This window comes from Acytostelium subglobosum (genome assembly GCF_000787575.1).
Source record: "Acytostelium subglobosum LB1 DNA, scaffold: scaffold1, whole genome shotgun sequence".
Taxonomy (NCBI): domain Eukaryota; phylum Evosea; class Eumycetozoa; order Acytosteliales; family Acytosteliaceae; genus Acytostelium; species Acytostelium subglobosum.
The window spans coordinates 1,455,951-1,474,612 of NW_012236531.1; the positions used below are offsets into that span (position 1 = coordinate 1,455,951).

General features: G+C 45.5%; 4 protein-coding genes across 4 annotated transcripts; 3 read left to right on the forward strand and 1 right to left on the reverse strand.

Annotated features, from left to right (window-relative positions):
- Nucleotides 1-1,695: 1,695 nt before the first annotated feature.
- SAMD00019534_005980 (hypothetical protein) lies at nucleotides 1,696-7,878 on the forward strand (the record flags this gene model as incomplete). The annotated part of the gene is made up of 3 exons (XM_012904031.1): nucleotides 1,696-2,895; nucleotides 2,956-4,647; nucleotides 4,720-7,878. The coding sequence occupies 3 exons, from the start codon at nucleotides 1,696-1,698 to the stop codon at nucleotides 7,876-7,878; spliced, it is 6,051 nt and encodes a 2,016-aa protein (XP_012759485.1).
- A 1,708-nt stretch (nucleotides 7,879-9,586) lies between these two features.
- SAMD00019534_005990 (hypothetical protein) lies at nucleotides 9,587-11,269 on the forward strand (the record flags this gene model as incomplete). The annotated part of the gene is made up of 2 exons (XM_012904032.1): nucleotides 9,587-9,739; nucleotides 9,809-11,269. Coding segments are annotated over 2 exons (1,614 nt in total), but the record flags the coding sequence as incomplete, so codon positions are not given.
- Nucleotides 11,270-11,330: 61 nt separating this feature from the next.
- On the reverse strand, nucleotides 11,331-15,771 carry SAMD00019534_006000 (hypothetical protein; the record flags this gene model as incomplete). Its single annotated transcript, XM_012904033.1, has 7 exons — nucleotides 11,331-11,723; nucleotides 11,831-12,154; nucleotides 12,228-12,431; nucleotides 12,508-12,553; nucleotides 12,635-12,844; nucleotides 12,932-15,634; nucleotides 15,701-15,771. The coding sequence occupies 7 exons, from the start codon at nucleotides 15,769-15,771 to the stop codon at nucleotides 11,331-11,333; spliced, it is 3,951 nt and encodes a 1,316-aa protein (XP_012759487.1).
- Nucleotides 15,772-17,240: 1,469 nt separating this feature from the next.
- On the forward strand, nucleotides 17,241-18,598 carry SAMD00019534_006010 (hypothetical protein; the record flags this gene model as incomplete). The annotated part of the gene is made up of 2 exons (XM_012904034.1): nucleotides 17,241-17,859; nucleotides 17,937-18,598. Coding segments are annotated over 2 exons (1,281 nt in total), but the record flags the coding sequence as incomplete, so codon positions are not given.
- Nucleotides 18,599-18,662: the final 64 nt, after the last annotated feature.

An 18,662-nucleotide genomic window follows, 5' to 3' on the forward strand; every position in this document is an offset into this window, starting at 1 on the left:
GTCTCTGAACTAAACTGAACTCTCTTACTATCTCACTACCCTTTCTTTCATTCACACCGCACCGCCACTTCATCGTGAGCTCATTCATTCATTCCCTTTGTGTGTTGGAGTGCACACGATTCCCAAACACAAGTTTTTGTCCATTTTTTGTGATTTTGGAAATTTCCATCCAAAATGATGAACTTCCTTTTAATTCGTCTTTTCTTTCTCCATGAAGATCTGACAAATTGTGTCAGCCTCATTATCATTGATGTCATTATCTATATATTGTATCTCTCTTATGAATCAACAAACAATTTGTAGGATGTTCTAGTATCTACATATCTGTACCCATCCCTTTAAAGATTATTATTTGTTTGATTGGGTGATCAAACCAAAACAAACAATGATTGTTTGAAACAACAACAAAAACAATTTCAAAAGTTGATCGATTGGGTAGTCCAACCAGATCCATTTTTCAAAGTGTCGTTGGGAGATGGGTTCAGAATCAAAAAAAAAAACTGGTGGATCAAATGCTTACAACTCTGACACTGACTGGAAAGTTGAGGCCACCGATAACAACAGTCCCATTCATTCATACATCAATCAAACAGTCAATCAGTCATCCATCCTACCAACTCACCATAAAGGTAGTAATAATACTACTACTTTATATGTTTTATTTGTATTATTATTATTATTCTTATTACTACATTCATTCAAGCTTTTTCGGTAAGACATCAATCAATCTATCAATCACTCCTCTTGGTCGGTCGGTCAGTCAGTCAGTCAGTCAGGACATGAATCGATAACCTTAGCATGAATGTTCATAATGGCCACTACAGCTACAGCTACAGCTACTGTAGCAGTACAAGTCGTGGAATTAATTAAATGTAGTCACTTCATTTAAGACATACAACACATACACTCACAGACATAGACATAGACATAGACATAGCACATAGACATTGATAACCTTAGCACGATCGGTCGATACTACTACTACTACACTACTATGACAATAGTCATTACATCCATTCATTCAATGTGTGGTTGGATGGATGGATGGATGAAGTGAGATGAGATCCATTCCATTGATCAATCAATCAATGCTCCATAGTCACTCACTCGCGATCCAAGTTGACAATCCCAAGAATAGTACCCCATACACACCGATACACACTCACAGCCACTCACAGCACAGTCACATGACTAAAGGGTTGTGTGGCTTGGCGCCAACACTTTGGCACACACTCACTCAGTACTATATCTCTTTCTCCAACTGCCGCGCTCTCACCTACCAATCAATCAATCACCAGCCATACAGCCAACCAGTGATCAATTCATCCGCCCAGACACCCGAACACTAAGATTGTTATCTTTATTGTACATTGACCAACCATAGTACAATCAATAGAAGCCTTATTTAGAAGTATTGTCCTGTCCTGTCTTGTCTTGTCTTATATTGTTGTCTATTGTGTCCTTTAAACGACAAGTTACACTTACACTCGGGAGAAGACGCGCATATCATCATCAACAACATCAACATCATCATCATCATCAACATTCATTCACATTATTAATAATTAATAATCATACTATCTAGATAGATACTAAGTAGTTAGTTACAGCTACTGTGTAATATATATATTATATAGTGAGCGATCGAGCTAAGACGACACGATACCCCAACAAACGTTATATAGATAGATACAAATGGAGGGAAAGAAGTTAGTGTCAAGCTTGCTCAAACCGCGCAAGTCCACTCTATCATCGAGTGGCATCAACAATACAAGTAACAGTAACTTGGCCGACTCATCATCATCGACTTCAACATCAACATCACAGCGTAACTCAACATCATTGGTTGGCAATGGCAATGGAACATCATCAAATGGAAGACCACAATCAACAGCATCGACATCAGATGAGTTGACGGCAGAGGAGTATAAGAAGCGAAACACCCGACAGATACCCGCCATATTGCTCGAGGATGAGACGGAGCGCGAGGACGAGGAGTACGCGTTCGACTTTGAGCGCTACTATTACGAGTCGAAGGAGTTCAACAGGGAGACCGTGCGAGAGCTCGTGGTCATCCCCGACGAGGTGACGCAGGACAGCGTGCAGCTCTTGCCCAAGGAGAACAGAGTGACCTCGGCACCAAACGACTTCAAGGCTGGCGCCAACCAGCACATCGACGACTGTCTCGACTTCTACCTAGCGCCCAGCTACAGCACGCTCAAGACGACGACGCACCAGACGGACGAGACGCCACACACAGTGGTCACGCAGCTGATGGAGAGGAGGATCGAGGCCAAGCCGCCCGAAGATACACAGCCCCCTGCAGCGCCAGCGACAGGCGGCGAGGGCATCGAGTCGACGACGACCATTTATCAAACACCCAATGTCATCATCAAGTCGGACGAGCCGGACGAGTTGCACATGGGCTATCTTGAGCGCCAGCTGCGCTCACAGACAAAGTCCGAGCAACATCCTCGCAGTCTGTACTCATACTTCACCGTCTCGGACCCGCCCATCGTCACGCCCGAGCCCACAGTGTATCCACGCGAGAAATGTAGGACGATACTAGTGGACTGCAAGGAGCTGGTGTTCAAGCTATGGGACAAGGACGACGAGAGCGAACCATTCTACTGCAGCCTCTACCTGTTTGATATCTCAAAGAAGGTTAGGGTTTCGGAGCTGTTCCACTTTGACTTCAACTCGGAGAAGACCGAGAAGATGTTGTCGTCAGCTGGCAAGTCACCCCAGCTCACCAGCAGAGACGAGCTGGCCCGCACCAAGAAGGCTCTTTTCACCATTGGCAAGTCCTCGCCAGACATATACCTCGTCTTGATCGTCGAAAAGATCCTCATGGGCGACCTGGACGATCAGGCTGAGCCATATATCAAGCTGAATGTAAGTGATTGATTTGATGACATTATTGATGATTGGATAACTAACACCTTTCATTCACAGCTCAAGGACAAGGAGAAGGAGAAGCTAAGGGAGCAGAATAGGTCATTGGCATCAAGATTGGGCTCGTATAGACAGGCCTTTTGTTGGGGCTGCGTGCCATTGTTTGGATTGGAGGGCGAGTTGGGCGTTGGAGAGAACACGCACTTTAGACCATTGTACAAGTATCGTCCAGACTACACAGACGCACAGATGCTCGATTCGACGCTGGGCGAGTTCTCCAAGAGCGCCTCGACAAAGAAGCTCAAGGTCATCCCAGGTCACTGCACAGTCGACATCAAAGAGTTGACCAACTATTACCGCACCACCGTTGATCCCCTGCCCGGCATGACCATCGTCAATCAATCACTTGTGCCTCTCAAGTTCACACAGCAGCAGCAGCAACAGGTATCGACTTCCCCAGTAGTGGCGGCGACTGATGCAGCTGGCACGATCACCGCTCCAGTGTTGCCACTCTCAATGCCTGCGGACAAGATAGCGCGCGAGGTACAGGAGTTCTCGCAGTACTCCAAGTTCGAGACCAACACAGAGTTCTTGCACAATCTGTACATCTACCCGACGTCTGTCAATCTGAGCAACCGCAGTGGCAGCGTCACAGCACGCAACATCACCGTCAAGGTGCAGATAATGGAGAACGACGATAACGTGCATTATGATGGCATGAAGCTGATCTATGGCCGCAGCAACAACGAGATGTTCACGACCAAGTACCACTCGTCAGTGTCCTATCACACCAAGACACCTATCTTCTACGACGAGGTCAAGGTGCGCCTGCCCATCACGCTTACGCCACAACAGCACTTGCTGTTCACGTTCTACCACATCACGTGCCAGAAGTCCGACAAGGAGAACGCGTTCGACCAGCCCATCGGCCACGCCGTGCTGCCAATCTTCCAGAACGGTCGTGTGCTCGCGGACGAGGTATACAACCTGCCCGTGGCACTTGAGCTGCCGCCCAAGTACACCAAGGAGGAGACAGAGGCTGCCCTGCGCTACATCGACAACAAGAAGCCGATCTTCCAGGTGCGCACCAAGCTCTTCTCCAACATCATGACGACGGACGAGCATCTATCCACCTTCTTCAACACCGTCTCCAACATTGCAGGCAGCTCGATCGAGCACATCAAGCGAGCGATCAAGGGTCTGACGCACTGCCGCGTCGAGTCGATCAATCAGTTCTTCCCCGTTGTAATGAACCAACTGTTCCGGTTGATGACGGGCGCGCAGTCGGCCGATCTGGCCATGATCTCATTCATTGTGATTGGCGACATCCTGGCCATTGTGAACGATGTCTCTTCGCTGGTGCACCAGCGCTACGCCAAGTTCGTCTTTACCAACGTCAAGGGCGCGTCGACGCCCGTCTACGACGTGCTCATACGCACATGGCTCGAGCTGATGCGCTTCCAGGAGAACAACTCAGACAACATCCTACGTTTCTCCAAGTTCTTCTTCTCGATCATTTACAAGTCGATGGCATTGCACCTGATTGAAACGCGTAAGGTCAATGAGAAGACGCGACGTGGACGTTTCACGGGCCTGCTGACCAAGCTTCGCAAACTGCTCTCCATCCTGCGTTGGGAGGCGACCACCCGTGTCAAGCACACATTCAAGCTCTCCAAGGAGCTCACCAAGTCACTTGGAACCTTCATCTCTCAGCTGCTAGGCATTGCCGACCGAGGTTATGTATTTTCAATTGTAAGTTCCAATGCGATGACATCATCTTGTGACCGCGACACGTCCACTCACTCAATCACTCAATCAATATAGATTGACAGAGTTGTAGCAGACTTTGAATCATCGATATCCTCAGGCAATGGCGAGTCAGAGGCAGAGATATATGAGCTCAAGTTTGAGTTCTTGCGTATCATTGCTCAGAATGAGTACTTTGTCCAGCTCAACCTTCCCCTCCCATACCGCATCGATCCATCCTTGAAGATCAGTGCGATACTCTCAACGTCCAGACACGTTATCTCTGAGATGTTGATCACACAGGTTACGAATGGATTGGCACACAAGGAGGTGGTCGTAAGAATGGACGCGTCAAACACGTTGAGAGACACACTGTCGAGGATTGAGATGGACACGAGATGGCAGGAACCAGTGGCCAAGCAGCGCATTGTTGGAGTGTTTGTGCCATTCCTTTCAAGCGTCGTCCAGAACTGGAATAACTTCAAGGACGACTCATTCATTGTGCGCCGAAACATCTTGGTGTCCTTCCTCTACCTGCTAAAGAGCGTGCATCCCAACCTGCTCAGAATGTGGTGGAAGGAGGAGTCCAAGGACCGCTTTGTCGCGCTCTTTGAGATCCTGACAACGTGTGCCGACCTGTTCGAGTTTGTCGGCAAGGACAAGCTGATTGACCGCGCACTAGAGTCCACCTCGATGAGGACCAGCACAGCCAAGTCCATTCTGGAGGACTTCTATACAGGCAACAGAGTTTCGCCCTACAGCAGCAAGAAGATGTACAGTCGCTCTCTGCGCGAGAAGCGTGTGGACGCACGCAAGTCTGTTTTGGACTCGTACAACAGCAATGGACACAGCATCAACACATTGACCAAGGAGAAGCGTGGCTTCACCAAGGGAATGGGCACAGCACAGAAGATCAACGTTGCCGACTATGACGATCGCCTCGAGAGCAACCTGGCGTTTGAAGCCGGCGCCATCATCCTGGACACAGCCGACGACTTTATGTATGAGTTTGAGCGCGAGCTCAAGCTGGGCGGCTACTACGACGTGCTGCACAAGGTGTTTGGCCTGCTCAACACGATGCTGATCAAGAACCAACCGATCACACTCGTGCCCAAGCTCTACTTCACGTTGCGCCAGTTCGTATTCAAGTTCCCCAAGTCGCTGTTTGAGCTCAACAACACGTTCTGCTCGGATCTGTGCAACGGTGTGATCCGCCACTGCAACTCGCCCAACAAGACGACGCGTGAGGAGGCATCCGCATTCACATTCATTCTGATGCGCAAGAACTACGAGCAGACACGCAAGAACTTCATCCGCACCAAGACGCAGTTTGTGATTGGACTGTCCAAGATTGCCGAGAAGGAGATCAAGGATGACTACTACCTCAAGAAGTCGCTCGACACAATCAACTCGTACGCCAACATCCAAGCCGAGAAGTTGGTGGGCAAGTCGTTCGCCAAGCAGGTGGAGGATCTCACCAAGCGCATGCACACCTTTGTCATTGACAACATCAAGATCAGCAAGCACAAGGACGACCCCGAGATGGTGGCCGACCTCTACAACCGTATCGCCGACAACAACAAGAGCAACGCCGACACGCGTCTCCTCTGGCTGCGCATCCTGGCCGACTTCAACAAGAGTCAGCAGAACTACGCCGAGGCCGCCCAGTGCTTCTTGCACATGGCTGCCCTCGTCGCTGAGTACCTGACCCTGATTGGCGCACCAATCCCCACGATCGCCGGCAGCAAGGCATTCACATTGTTCAATCGCAACTCTGTGGAGGAGTCGCACGCACACATTGAGCGCGAGGACGATGACAACAACCAGAAGTACTCGCTCGACTACTTCATGTCGCTGATAAATGACGCCATCCTGTTGCTCAAGGACGCCGAGCTGTTTGAGCTGGCCAACTTGGTGTACAAGCTGGTGCTGCCCGTGCACGAGCACAACTTGGACTACGACAAGCTGGCCACATGCCACGGCGACCTGCAGGACATCTTCAAGAGGATCGTTGAGTGCACACGCACCAAGTCTCGTATGCTTGGCAGTTACTACCGCGTGGCCTTCTTTGGCAACAAGTTTGAGGAGCTCAACTCCATGGAGTTTGTGTACAAGGAGCCCAAGATCACACGTCTCGTCGAAATCAAGGACCGTCTGCGCACACTCTTTGCCAAGAAGTACAGCGTACCCGAGCAGTCCATCCAGATCATCGAGGGCTCGTTCGCCGTCGACGTGTCCAAGCTGGACCCCGAGCAGTGCTACCTGCAACTGACGTCTGTCGTGCCATACTTCCCCGAGGAGGAGATCGCGCAGCGTCGCACGCCATTTGACCACTGCATCCATCTCAATCGCTTCATGTACGAGACACCCTTCACCAACACTGGCGCAGGCCAGGGCAACTCAGTGGCCGATCAGTTCAAACAAAAGACGATCCTGACCGTCCAGAGCCACTTCCCCTACACCAAGAAGCGCATCCAAGTGACATCCAAGCAGATTATCAATCTGAGCCCCATCGAGAACGCCATCGAGTCGATCGAGGGCCGCTCAGAGACACTGATGAACGAGATCAAGACTGTTCCACCCAACCTCAAGGTGCTGCAGCAGGTGATCCAGGGCTCGGTGCGCCTCCAGGTCAACGCCGGTCCACAAGAGATCTGTCGCACATTCCTCGCCGATGGCGCCAGCTACCCACAGAACTTCACAGTCAAGCTGCGCAAGGTGTTATCCACATTCCTGGGCACTTGCGCCGAGGCATTGCAGTTGAACCGCATGCTGATCGATCACAACACACAGGCCGCCATTGAGTGGCAGGATGAGATGGAGTCTGGCTACCTTTTACTCCTGTCTGTTATGGAGGGTTACCAGGTGGTGCCACCCGAGGGCAGCTATTGTCCAGCCAACAGCAACAACAGCACACCGACACTCTCATCGACACAGCATCGTGCGTCACTGTCCAGCAGCCATGACAGCCAGGACGTGGACGCATCGCCACATTCCAACAACAGTCCAAGTCTCACGTCATCCAGTGTGCAGCCAGTGGTTGGCAGTCTTGCAGCATCTCAAACAACATCAGCCGGTGGCAACAACAACGGCAGTGGTAATGGCAGCGTCAACAATGGCAACGGCAGCAGTGGTAGTAGCATATATAGGAAGTCATTCACACAGAGGATATCATATTCTTTCAACAAGAAGGCATCGGCAGATGGTGCGTCGCCACCAGATACCCAAACCTCATAAGAGTCAGTCATCAGTCAATAAACACACTAAACTTAAGTCTACTTATTGGTGTCACTGAACTCAGCTTGCTCCCTCTCAAGGGTGGAGATTGTTTATGAGTGATTCCAGTTGAACTGGAATGGTTTAAAGGAAAAAGTCTTGAATATCCACTTCTTGAGCTGCTTGGGGAAGGGGTTGGACAATAATGAAAGTAAGTCCCCATTCACCATTTGTGGCAGGTAGAGCCTTGATGTCAGAGGTAGCCTTGGCTAGCATTGCTTTGGTATCAGAAACAAGATCAGAGATTTGTCCTTCAAATCTAGTAAAGTAGAATTGAGAAGTCGATTTGTTTCTTGAACTCCAACCTTTGCCTCCAGGTATCTGATGGGATGTAATGTGGTTGAACAACTTGGTTCTGATCTTGGTACCTCTATTGTGGTCCTCCTCGTTGGAGGTCTTGAGAACCAATATGAAATTAGGACGATCTACCTCTTCTAACTCTTTTTGTTTGAGGCTATGAATTGTCTTGTTCTGTTCATTGGGTAACTTGGTGAGAGAGAAGACATTATATATTTTCGTGATATAGATATAAATAGAGTAAAAGTAACGAATTAGTTGTATCAATTTTTGTTTTTGATGAAGCACTTGAAGTCTCTCTCAACTTAAATATATTTAATAATAAACAAACAAATCTAAATGTAAACTGGACACTATTTTGATTGGAATTGATGGGTGTAAAACTAAACAACGCCCAGAAAACTCAGACTCCAAAAAAGTTAACTTTTTTGCCCAAAGTTTTGACAAAAAGAACGGTTTATGAAGATCTTCATTGATTTTTGGGGGGAGCTCCATTGTTCATAGAGTGAGGTGTATTTCCAGACCCCAAAAATCCCAAGATCTTCATTAACCAAACTAGTAAGTAGTAAATTATATTATATTAATTTATTGTACAAGAGGTGAAAGTTAACATTACTAAAAAGGGGTCAAAGGAAGTAAAAGGAAATATATATATTTAATATACTAACTATATTATCATTTAAAAGATATTCTATTAATAACTGTATTATCTTTTAAAAGATAGATATAAATAACAAAAGTTTCTTTTAAATATTTAAAATGTCTAAAATATTATTCATAATCTTTTTAATAGGATTTTTAGTTTGTGTTGTATCTCAAGATAAACCAGGTATGTTTTAGTTACTAAAAAAATTCTTACTTTCTACCTTTAAACTAACTAAATGGTTTTTTTTAAAGTGAACTTTATTATTACTATACCAGTGTTTGATCATTTACCTTCATTGAACACCAACTTTGAACCAGATATCTCAAAGATTGATGGACTTACCAAAGGTTTGGTCAAGAATGAACTTGACCCAACTACTAAACGTCCAGAGTTAGCTTCAGATGCAGATTTGGAGAAAGGAAGAATAGTGGATCCTGATACATTCCCTTTATGGTTCACCAATTCTCCGCTCACCAAGTTTATCCCTTTTGATCTAACATTGGCCAAGGTTATGAATGGTTCTGAGACTCTTTACATCTTTGACAGCAGCGCATTCTTCCCTATCAACAACATTGGATGGGACACTGATCCAGCCAACAGAATATTCAAAGATAATTCCAACACTTATCAAAACTTCCACTTTTGTTTTGTTATTAATGGATTCTTTGTCTATAATGTAAGTAATTACCAATTACCATTAATACTATTCCACTTAACTAACATAACTTTCATTCAAAGGGAAATGAATACATTAATATTCGTACTGTATATGATTCATGGATATATATAAACAACAAATTAGTAATTGATATGGGAGGAATACATCCAGCAGAACTATCAAAGGTTGATTTATCAACTGCCAAACTGGGAATTATAAAAGTAAGTTAAAAATTTATTAATATATTCCGATATTTATCATTATATATTAACCGAGTCAATCAATGAAAGAACAACACTTATCCAATTGACATCTTCCTGTGCCAGAGACATACCGATATTTCCGCATTATATCTTAGTACCAACATTAATGTCCAATGTTTGGAGACTGATTACTGTGGAGTGTGCAATGGAGATGGCTCATCATGTTGCAATTCCAAAATAGATTGTGATGATAAAGATGCCTGCACCATTGATACCTGCCCCTCGATCTCAACTCCTGGTGTCAACATTACCAACTTCAAGACATTCTGTGCACATCCCAAGATGACTTGCGACAAACAAAATAACGCCGATCTCTGTTTCAACTGGGTATGCGAAGGTGGAGATTGTGTCAAGGGAAGTGCCAAGACCTGTCCAACTCTAAAGTGCCAGGTGCTCAGTGGATGCGATCCCGAGTTAGGATGTCAGTACAAACCAAAGTGTGTGGCCGCCGACAACTGTACTTCAACAATATGCAATGACTCGGGAGAGTGCGAGGACAACAAAATCACTTGTTCATCAACAAACATGTGTTTGGAGTACTCATGTGACAAGAATCAAGGATGTATCTCCAAGACCAAGACTTGTGTACCCGAGACTCCTGCCCCATGTACGGTCTACTCATGTGAACCTGATAAGGGATGCAAAAGTGAACAACTCGATAAGTTCCATTGTGATTGTTGCCCTCCCGACCAGACCCCCAAGTGCAAGGTTGCCTCCTGTGATATGGGTACATCCAAGTGTATCTATACTGATGCACCCTTCGATGAGGGTGACCCTTGTACTGATGATGGATGTGACACTAGCTCCGGTGTGATTTGGCATACCCCAGTTGTGTGTCATGGATGTCAGAGATGTACCAAGGCAGCTGGCAAGTGTGTAGACACAGACTCTGTTTGCAACAATGGTAACCAATGTACCCCAGGTACATGTAAGGACAGCATATGTTCATTCAAAGAGAAGTCTTGTGATGATAATGACCCATGCTCCAAGGATTTCTGTAATCCCAACACAGGATGCAATCATACCAAAGAGGAGTGTCCTGATCTTGGGCTCTGTCAAGTTGGAGTCTGTTTGCCAAACAAAGGATGTGGATATGCTGCAAGGAACTGTTCATCAAAAGATTTCTGTACAGATTCTTTATGTGATGAACGTCTTGGATGTCTGGAGTTCAAGAAGGTGTGTAGACCAGACAATCCAACATGCCAGGTTGGAGCATGTAACACAACTACACAATCATGTGAATTCATCAATATCACTCCAATCCCAGAAGAATGTATACCAGTTACCTCTACCACAACTACAACTACAACTGGGCCAACTACTACCACTCCCACATCAACAACTTCTACAACATCAACATCCACTACATCCAGTCCAACATCAACAACATCAACATCAACCACAACTACGACAAACACAGCATTGTCCAACAACTCCCCTCTCATTATCATGTGTTACATCGTGGTATCAATCACAATGTTAATCATGTTGTAAATAAGAATGAATGATGATGATGATTATGTAAATAATACAAATAAAGACATTTACTTTACTTTACAAGTAGTAGTTTGGCCTGCTTCTTGAGGAATGAATCCATGTCCTTGTCATCTTTGAAGTACTCCATCACTTTGAGACAATCTTGATGAGGAGATGATAGACCATCACGATTGTTGTTGTTGTTATCCAATGGTATACCCATCAACTTGTGTGATTCAACCAACATCCTATAATATGTCTTTAGTTGGTCCACTGAGAATGAGAACAACTCCATCGTTGATTGAGGCCTTCTCAATTCCTTCTTGATATACACCAATGTGAGTCCTTCATTGCTCACATTGAACAGCTGGATCAATCCCACCACAAGTTGATCCAAGTTATCCAGAATGCCAATGTTCCAAACCTTCTTGTTATAACTCTTTGGCAACAAGATTGCCATTATATTCTTTGATGTATGAGTGATTGAGTGTGATTAATTGGGGTGGGGTGGAATCATTCCAGTTTGGGTTAGAGTTTGATTGATTGAATGAATGATCAAGGGTATACACATACCAATACAATGGTCTTGAACAGATACTTTAGGAATTTCTTGAATAGGCTTGGATAAAGAGTGATGTAACAGACTTTGATGTGGCTCTCAAGGAAGTCTAGGAGGAGATCAATGTTGCTGGAATCTTTTCCAAAGGCTGCTGTCACAATCAATGGTTTGAGTTTGTAGTCCATCATATAACAGAAGTATGCCAACAATGACTTCCACTGGAACTTGAGATATTTGTAAATGTCCCTGAAGCAATTTCCAAAGATATCACCATTCTCTGCATCAAACTCATCCAACAATCCTCTTGCCTCTTCAATATCATTGAGTTGTAGACACATCTATGTTGATTGATTGATGGATGGATGGTGGTTTAGTGACTGGATGTGAAATCATGCATGGATTCAAGCATACCTTGGATGTTATAAGTATTGATGGTTGATTTGGCAGAACTGGTTTGTTGGCGATCAGATGTGAGATGATGGAAGAAGGCTTCTTGTGCTCACTCAACACCTTGTCTATTGTACTCATGATGAATTGTTGATGATCACGCGAAAGACTGGACATCATATCAGCTCGCAGTCCCTTGATGAACAAGTAGAATGTGTTGTCCAGTTGCTAAAGTAGTTTGATTGATTAATTGATTGATTGTTAGTTTGAGAACAAGGGTATGTGGTTCATTGTTTGTACATACTGCTCCAAATGACTTCAACAACATCCTATATGATTGCATGTGTAGCCTATGTTTGATTGAGTAGTTGGAATAGTTCCAGTGTGGTTAGACAACTTGATAATCTCATACTTTGAATGAATGATCATACTTCTCTTCGACAACCTGGATAGACTTGAAACATTGCCAGATGTAGGTGAATAGGTCTATTGGTGCAGATGTGTGTAGGACATTGTTTCCATTCGCAGTCCATTGTTGTTTGGCAATGATTGCTTCAATATACCTCTCCAACAAGCACACACTATTCAGTACAAAGTTGCCCGAGAAGAATGATAAGTTCTGATCCAATGGCAATAAGTTCCTATTGTGATTAAATGAATGATTGATTGATTGATTAGTCCATATACTACCACGCCATGCAAATCAACTCCACTCCACCGGAACTTACTTCTTGACATATTGCTGACATTGATTGTTGAACTCATTTAAGTGGGGCACGAGCTCGACTAGGATGCCAGTTAGCCAGGGTGGTGTCTGCATACCAGTGTTCTTCTTGACGTCCACGTGCATGAACTTGGAGGATATTCGTGAGAGGTCCGCTCGGACGAGTTTGACAAAGGTCTCGATGACCAACTCGATGTGGGTAGTTCCACTGCGCAGATAGCTGTTCATGGTCGGATTGAATAGTGCATGGTCAACCTTGAGCCATTGACATATGTCGGCCATTGTCAATGAGAGTGTGAATATCTCAAGACACTGGTCGTGCGCACGACCCTCTTGCTGCTGTAGCAGGAACTCATACTTGGTGCGATGTACATTGTACTCCTTCTCGCTGCACTCCACGACGCCGGCCGCCACCAGCGAGTGCACTTGGACGTCGTGCCAGTCCATGCCCTTGACCACGCGATCCAACAGACGCAGGACCATGGCCAGTGACGAGCCGCCATGTTTGTGAAGTCTCGCGTTACTCTCCTTGGCCTTGAAGCACAGACGGTAGTGCGCGATGCGATGGCGAAGCTGCTCGACCAGGTACAGACAACTCTTATGTAGACGAGACTCCTCGTTGATCGTGATGGTCTTGGCATGACTCTTGCGCAGCTCCATCAGACGCCCAAACGTGCTAAACAGCGCGTTTAGCTGTGCGAGCGAGTCATCGAAGCGACGACACAATAGACTAAAGACAACAAGATGTCGGTAGAACTCGCGTATACCATAGAGCGTGCAGTACTCCCGCAAGATCCATCCAAACTCGTTTCGAATATTGAACGCGTCGCCGCCTGCACCCTTGCCGCTGGGCAGCACATCCTCCTTCATTGGCATGAACCTGTTGTTGTTGCTACTTGGTGTCTCGCCCATTGTTGCCTCGACGAATGCCTTGACCAACTCCTTGTAACCCTTGTGAATGTCGCTGCCTTGTGTATCTGCGCTGTTTCGAGCATTGAGTGTGTGGCGCTTGAGTGTGGCACCAAAGATCTCGCTTACCGTTGGCTTCTGGGACGTGGGTGATGCGCGATCTGGATATTGTTGCTGTTTGCCGTTCTTGCCAGTGGATGTTGTGTCACTGCCACCCTTGCCGCTGTCCGCCAACAATGCAGCAATATCGTTCAATTCTTCATTCTTCCATTTCTCGTGGCCGTTGGGGTCGCGGAAACCCTCGGAGCGGTAGAGAGGATGGTTGTCGCGCCATGCATATCTCAGTTGCAGCTCAGCCTTTGTCACCAACTTGGGAGAGTACTCGAGTATCTTGACGCTGACCTCATCGTATTGTTCTTGTGTGATGCCAAATGCATCTCGCAACAATGGACCAACTGTGCGCTCGTCCATGTTTGAGGAAGATGATGAGGATGAAGGCTTGGGCGTGCTGTTTGAGTAAAGACAGAGAATGGCTCGAATGATTGCGAATGATTTGACGTTGTTCAATGGTCTGATGACTCTTGGCGCTGGTTGATCCTCATCTTCTGTGATCAGAGTCATTGCGGCAACTCCAGCTCCAACTCCCGCACCGCCACTGACCACGCCGCCGCGTGGACTTGGCAATGGGGAGTATGTTGGCGCCAACAAAGATTTCTCAAGTGTAGATTGCTTGGACTGATCAAACACTGGTTCGACATCCTTCCTTGCCTTGACCAATGCCAGTAGCTTGCCCTCAGACACTTGCTTGGCATGTCTTGGTGCTAGGGTTGCTGTTGTGCCACCCCACTGAGGAGTGGCGCGACTTGGCACTGCGCTACTGCCCTTGCTCACACTTCCACCGCCATGCGTGTCTGGACGAGACGGTACAAACATGTCTTGTCTTCCAACCTCTCCATATCCTGAGTAAGGGTTGGGGTTTGATGGGTCCTTGTTCAGGCCCTTGATCTGTTGGACGACCATTGGAACACCATCCAATTGCACCGACAATGTAAGTGAGCCAACTGCCGTGCCACACTTCTTGAGCTCGACTGTCCAGGACAATGACATGCTGGCGGTCGACATATCCTTGATCGACTTGGAACCCTTGATCTGGCACTTGGAGAGGATGCTCAGCAAAGGTATCTTGGCATCGGCAACGGTCATCTCACGATTGTGATGGCGAACCGAACGAACTTTGATGAACAGGTTGGTGTCGGCCAATTGATGAGGCACAGCACCATCAATCTGCAATGTCTCCACTCGCTTCCACTTGAGTTGTCGACCCTCATGTGACAATGAAGTATGTTTGGAACATTCTGTTTTGGTCGCCTTTGATTCGTGTTCATGGTCCATGGCCAGCGCAGAGATATAGTATGAGCAGGAGGTGTCGGCTCGATCGATAAAGTCGACGTGCAACTCCTTGAGAGTGACCTTGACATCGGTACATTGAGTCATCATCACCCAGAATGTGATCGATCCAATGGCTGTGTCACCATGGTGTGACAGTACGACAGTCTGCTGCATTGGACCAGTGGCCACAGTCAACAGATCAACAGTAGCACTGCCAACAATATTATCAAACATCTTTGAACTATCAGATAATATCCATTTCAATTTCATATTGACCAATTGATCTACTGCCACCAAACAACTCATCTCAAACTGATCATTAAAGTCATATGTCGACACGCTGTCCACAGCCACCTGCGACTGAAACTTCTTAAGTCCTGCCACATCGCATTGGAACATCAACTTCTTACTGCGAGTGGGTCAATTGATTGGGTCAGTTAATGTGACTTGGGGAATGAAGCGGACATATCCTTACGTGTCTTTGGCTTTGAGGTCCACCAGGATACCTGATATCTTTATTTTGAAGTTGGCCGCAACAGATGTCATTGTTTATATATACATTAGGTAGACTATGATAATGAACTATTCATTGTGACCATCATGCCCCTTTTGTGTGTAGACTCAACTAATCGTGTCAAGTGATTAGTGAAGAGTGGAGCAAGACTACCTCGCCCATTCGATCAATCACACTGTTTTGTTCTTTGAAAATGTTTGATCTTGAATCTGGGTTGATCTAGATTATCAGTTTTTCACTGATCACAACCTTTTTTTTTATTGTATCGTTATTATTTTTACATGTAATAATGAGTACACTTATGTTTAGAATATCTATATCTTAACAATTATAGTTATGGGAATTACAAGTAGATGATGTAATTAGGATTGTTGGTCCTCCAATATTTGGTGATTCATTACCAATTGTTTGAACTGGACATCCCTGATTGAATGGTAACCATCCTATAATAATATATAAATGTTATATTAGTTATTTGTTATATATATAATTAATAATTAATATTACCAGAGTAGAATTGAGTTCTTTGGAAAAGGAATTCATTCTGACCATAATCTTGACAGTTGTGTCTGGTGGAGAGGGTACCAGCGTCACCACCTCCCCATTTGATCTCAATCCATCCATTGCAATTGATTGAGTCTACTAGTCTGGATGCAGAGACCACTCCATTACCATTATCATCAGCGGTCACTACAATATAATCATTATGTCTCTCCAAGTGTACACTCAAGCATGCCAAACTCGCTTGGAACATTAAAGTTGCCAACACAAATGATATGATTAATATTTTGTTATTCATTCTTTATATTTATCTATCTCTATTATTATTATTGCGATGATGGAGATGGACCTTGTCGGTGGTGTTTGTGCGTCCATCTTCTTAAATAGGTTCCATCAATATCAATAAATTAGGTTGGCGTAATATGATTTAGATCTTCTTTGTTCATAGTCGAAGGATGCAAATAAATCCATGAATGGTGATGTGTTCCACATTGGATAATCTTGTTGGAGTTCTCCAACAAGGGTTTTTCTTCGAACTTGAGAATTGAAACAAATAATCAATACTTTGAGTATTTGTTTACATTCATTGATATCTCAAGAGTCGTTTCAATGGTCTTTTTGGTTGGTACTTTCAGCCATTCCGGTTACACGAACAGATCATAAGACCTTTTTACATGGAGAGATATTTAGAGGTTCGAGCTCGACGATATCATCGTCAAAGAGCCTGTCCCACTTTCAATCACGATTCATCATCAAAAGATTGATACGCAAGTAGTCTCATAGTGATAAGAGATAATTACATGTTATTTGTTTGGTGTTTTGGAAATGAATGAGTTTGTGGATGTTGTGCTTGAATGAGGGGAAGGTTGGTGACGAGGCAAAAAAATCAGAATGAGCATGTTCATAAACTTCAATTTAAACATATTGAAAGATATTATTACATTACACTTATATATATACATATACATATAATATAATAACCAGGTATAGATAAAGATAGAGAATAATGAAAACAATATTTATAAGTTTAATATTGTTGTTGTCAACTTTAGCATCATTGATTGTGGCCGAGCCTCCTTTTTATGGCAAGGGTTCAAGTGTACATAACTTGAATGCCAACAACTTTGATTCAATGGTGAATGGTGACGATCATAATTGGTTGGTAGAGTTCTATGCCCCATGGTGTGGACACTGCAAGAGTCTGAAGCCTGAGTACGAGAAGGCCGCCACCAACCTCAAGGGCATCACCAAGTTTGCCGCCGTCAACTGTGACGAGGACGCCAACAAAGATTTGTGTGGCCGTGTGCACGAGATCAAGGGCTTCCCAACGATCAAGTTCTTCCCATCAAAGGCCAATGCCAAGGGACAAAAGGTGGCCGAGGAGTACCAGAGCGGACGTAGCGCCAAGGACTTTATCTCGTTCATGACCGGACGTCTGCCAACCTATGTCGAGAAGCTCACCGAACAGAGCATCGACAAGTTCATCACATCAAACAAGCATGCCAAGGCTGTGCTCTTCACCGACAAGGCCAAGACCTCAAACCTCTACAAGGCACTCTCCATCGACTTCCATCACAGTCTCCCACTCGGAGAGATTCGTACATCAAGCCAAGAAGTCTGTAAGTGTGACTGGAGGGAACTATTCCATCCTCCAATCAATCAATCAATCAACTAACTCAATCAATCAATCAATCAGTGGACAAGTTCAAGGTAAAGTCAATGCCAACTCTGGTTCTTTTCAAGAGCGACTCTGAAGATAGCGCAGTTCAGTATGATGGAAAGTTGGATCACGACTCTATCACTGCATTCTTGCAACCATTTGAGAATGTTGAAGCCAAGCCAAAGAGACAACAGCAGAAGGGTGGAAAGGACAGCAAGCAACAGAAGCCAAAGGAGAAGGAGGTGCCAGTCGAGCCAGCCCTCGACCACGCCGTGCTCATCGAGAGCCAGGAGCAGTTTGACAAGTACTGCGCCAACGGCCTGTGCTCCGTCTCGCTGTTTGACTTCCAGAACGAGGACGACAAGGAGAGCAACGAGCGCTACATTGAGATGCTCAACAAGATCGCCAAGAAGCAGGCTGGTCGCGTCAAGATCGTTTACATGGACGGCTCGATTCAGGCCAACTTCATCCAGGCCTTTGACCTGTCTGGTCTGCCCAACACATTCGTTATCAACATCAACAAGATGGCCTACACACCCTACCTTGGCTCATACACTGAGGAGGCCATCGATGACTTCCTCGGCAACGTCTTGGTTGGCAAGAAGAGGGCCGTCACCTTCAAGACCGTTCCCAAGGTCGTGGCCAAGGTCACCGTATCCAACGAGCAGCCCAAGCCAAAGGCCAAGGGCAAGGATGAGCTCTAAAGTCATCGCGGCCAACAAGCTAGCCAGCTTGGTAATATCAATTTAAAAGTAAACAAAA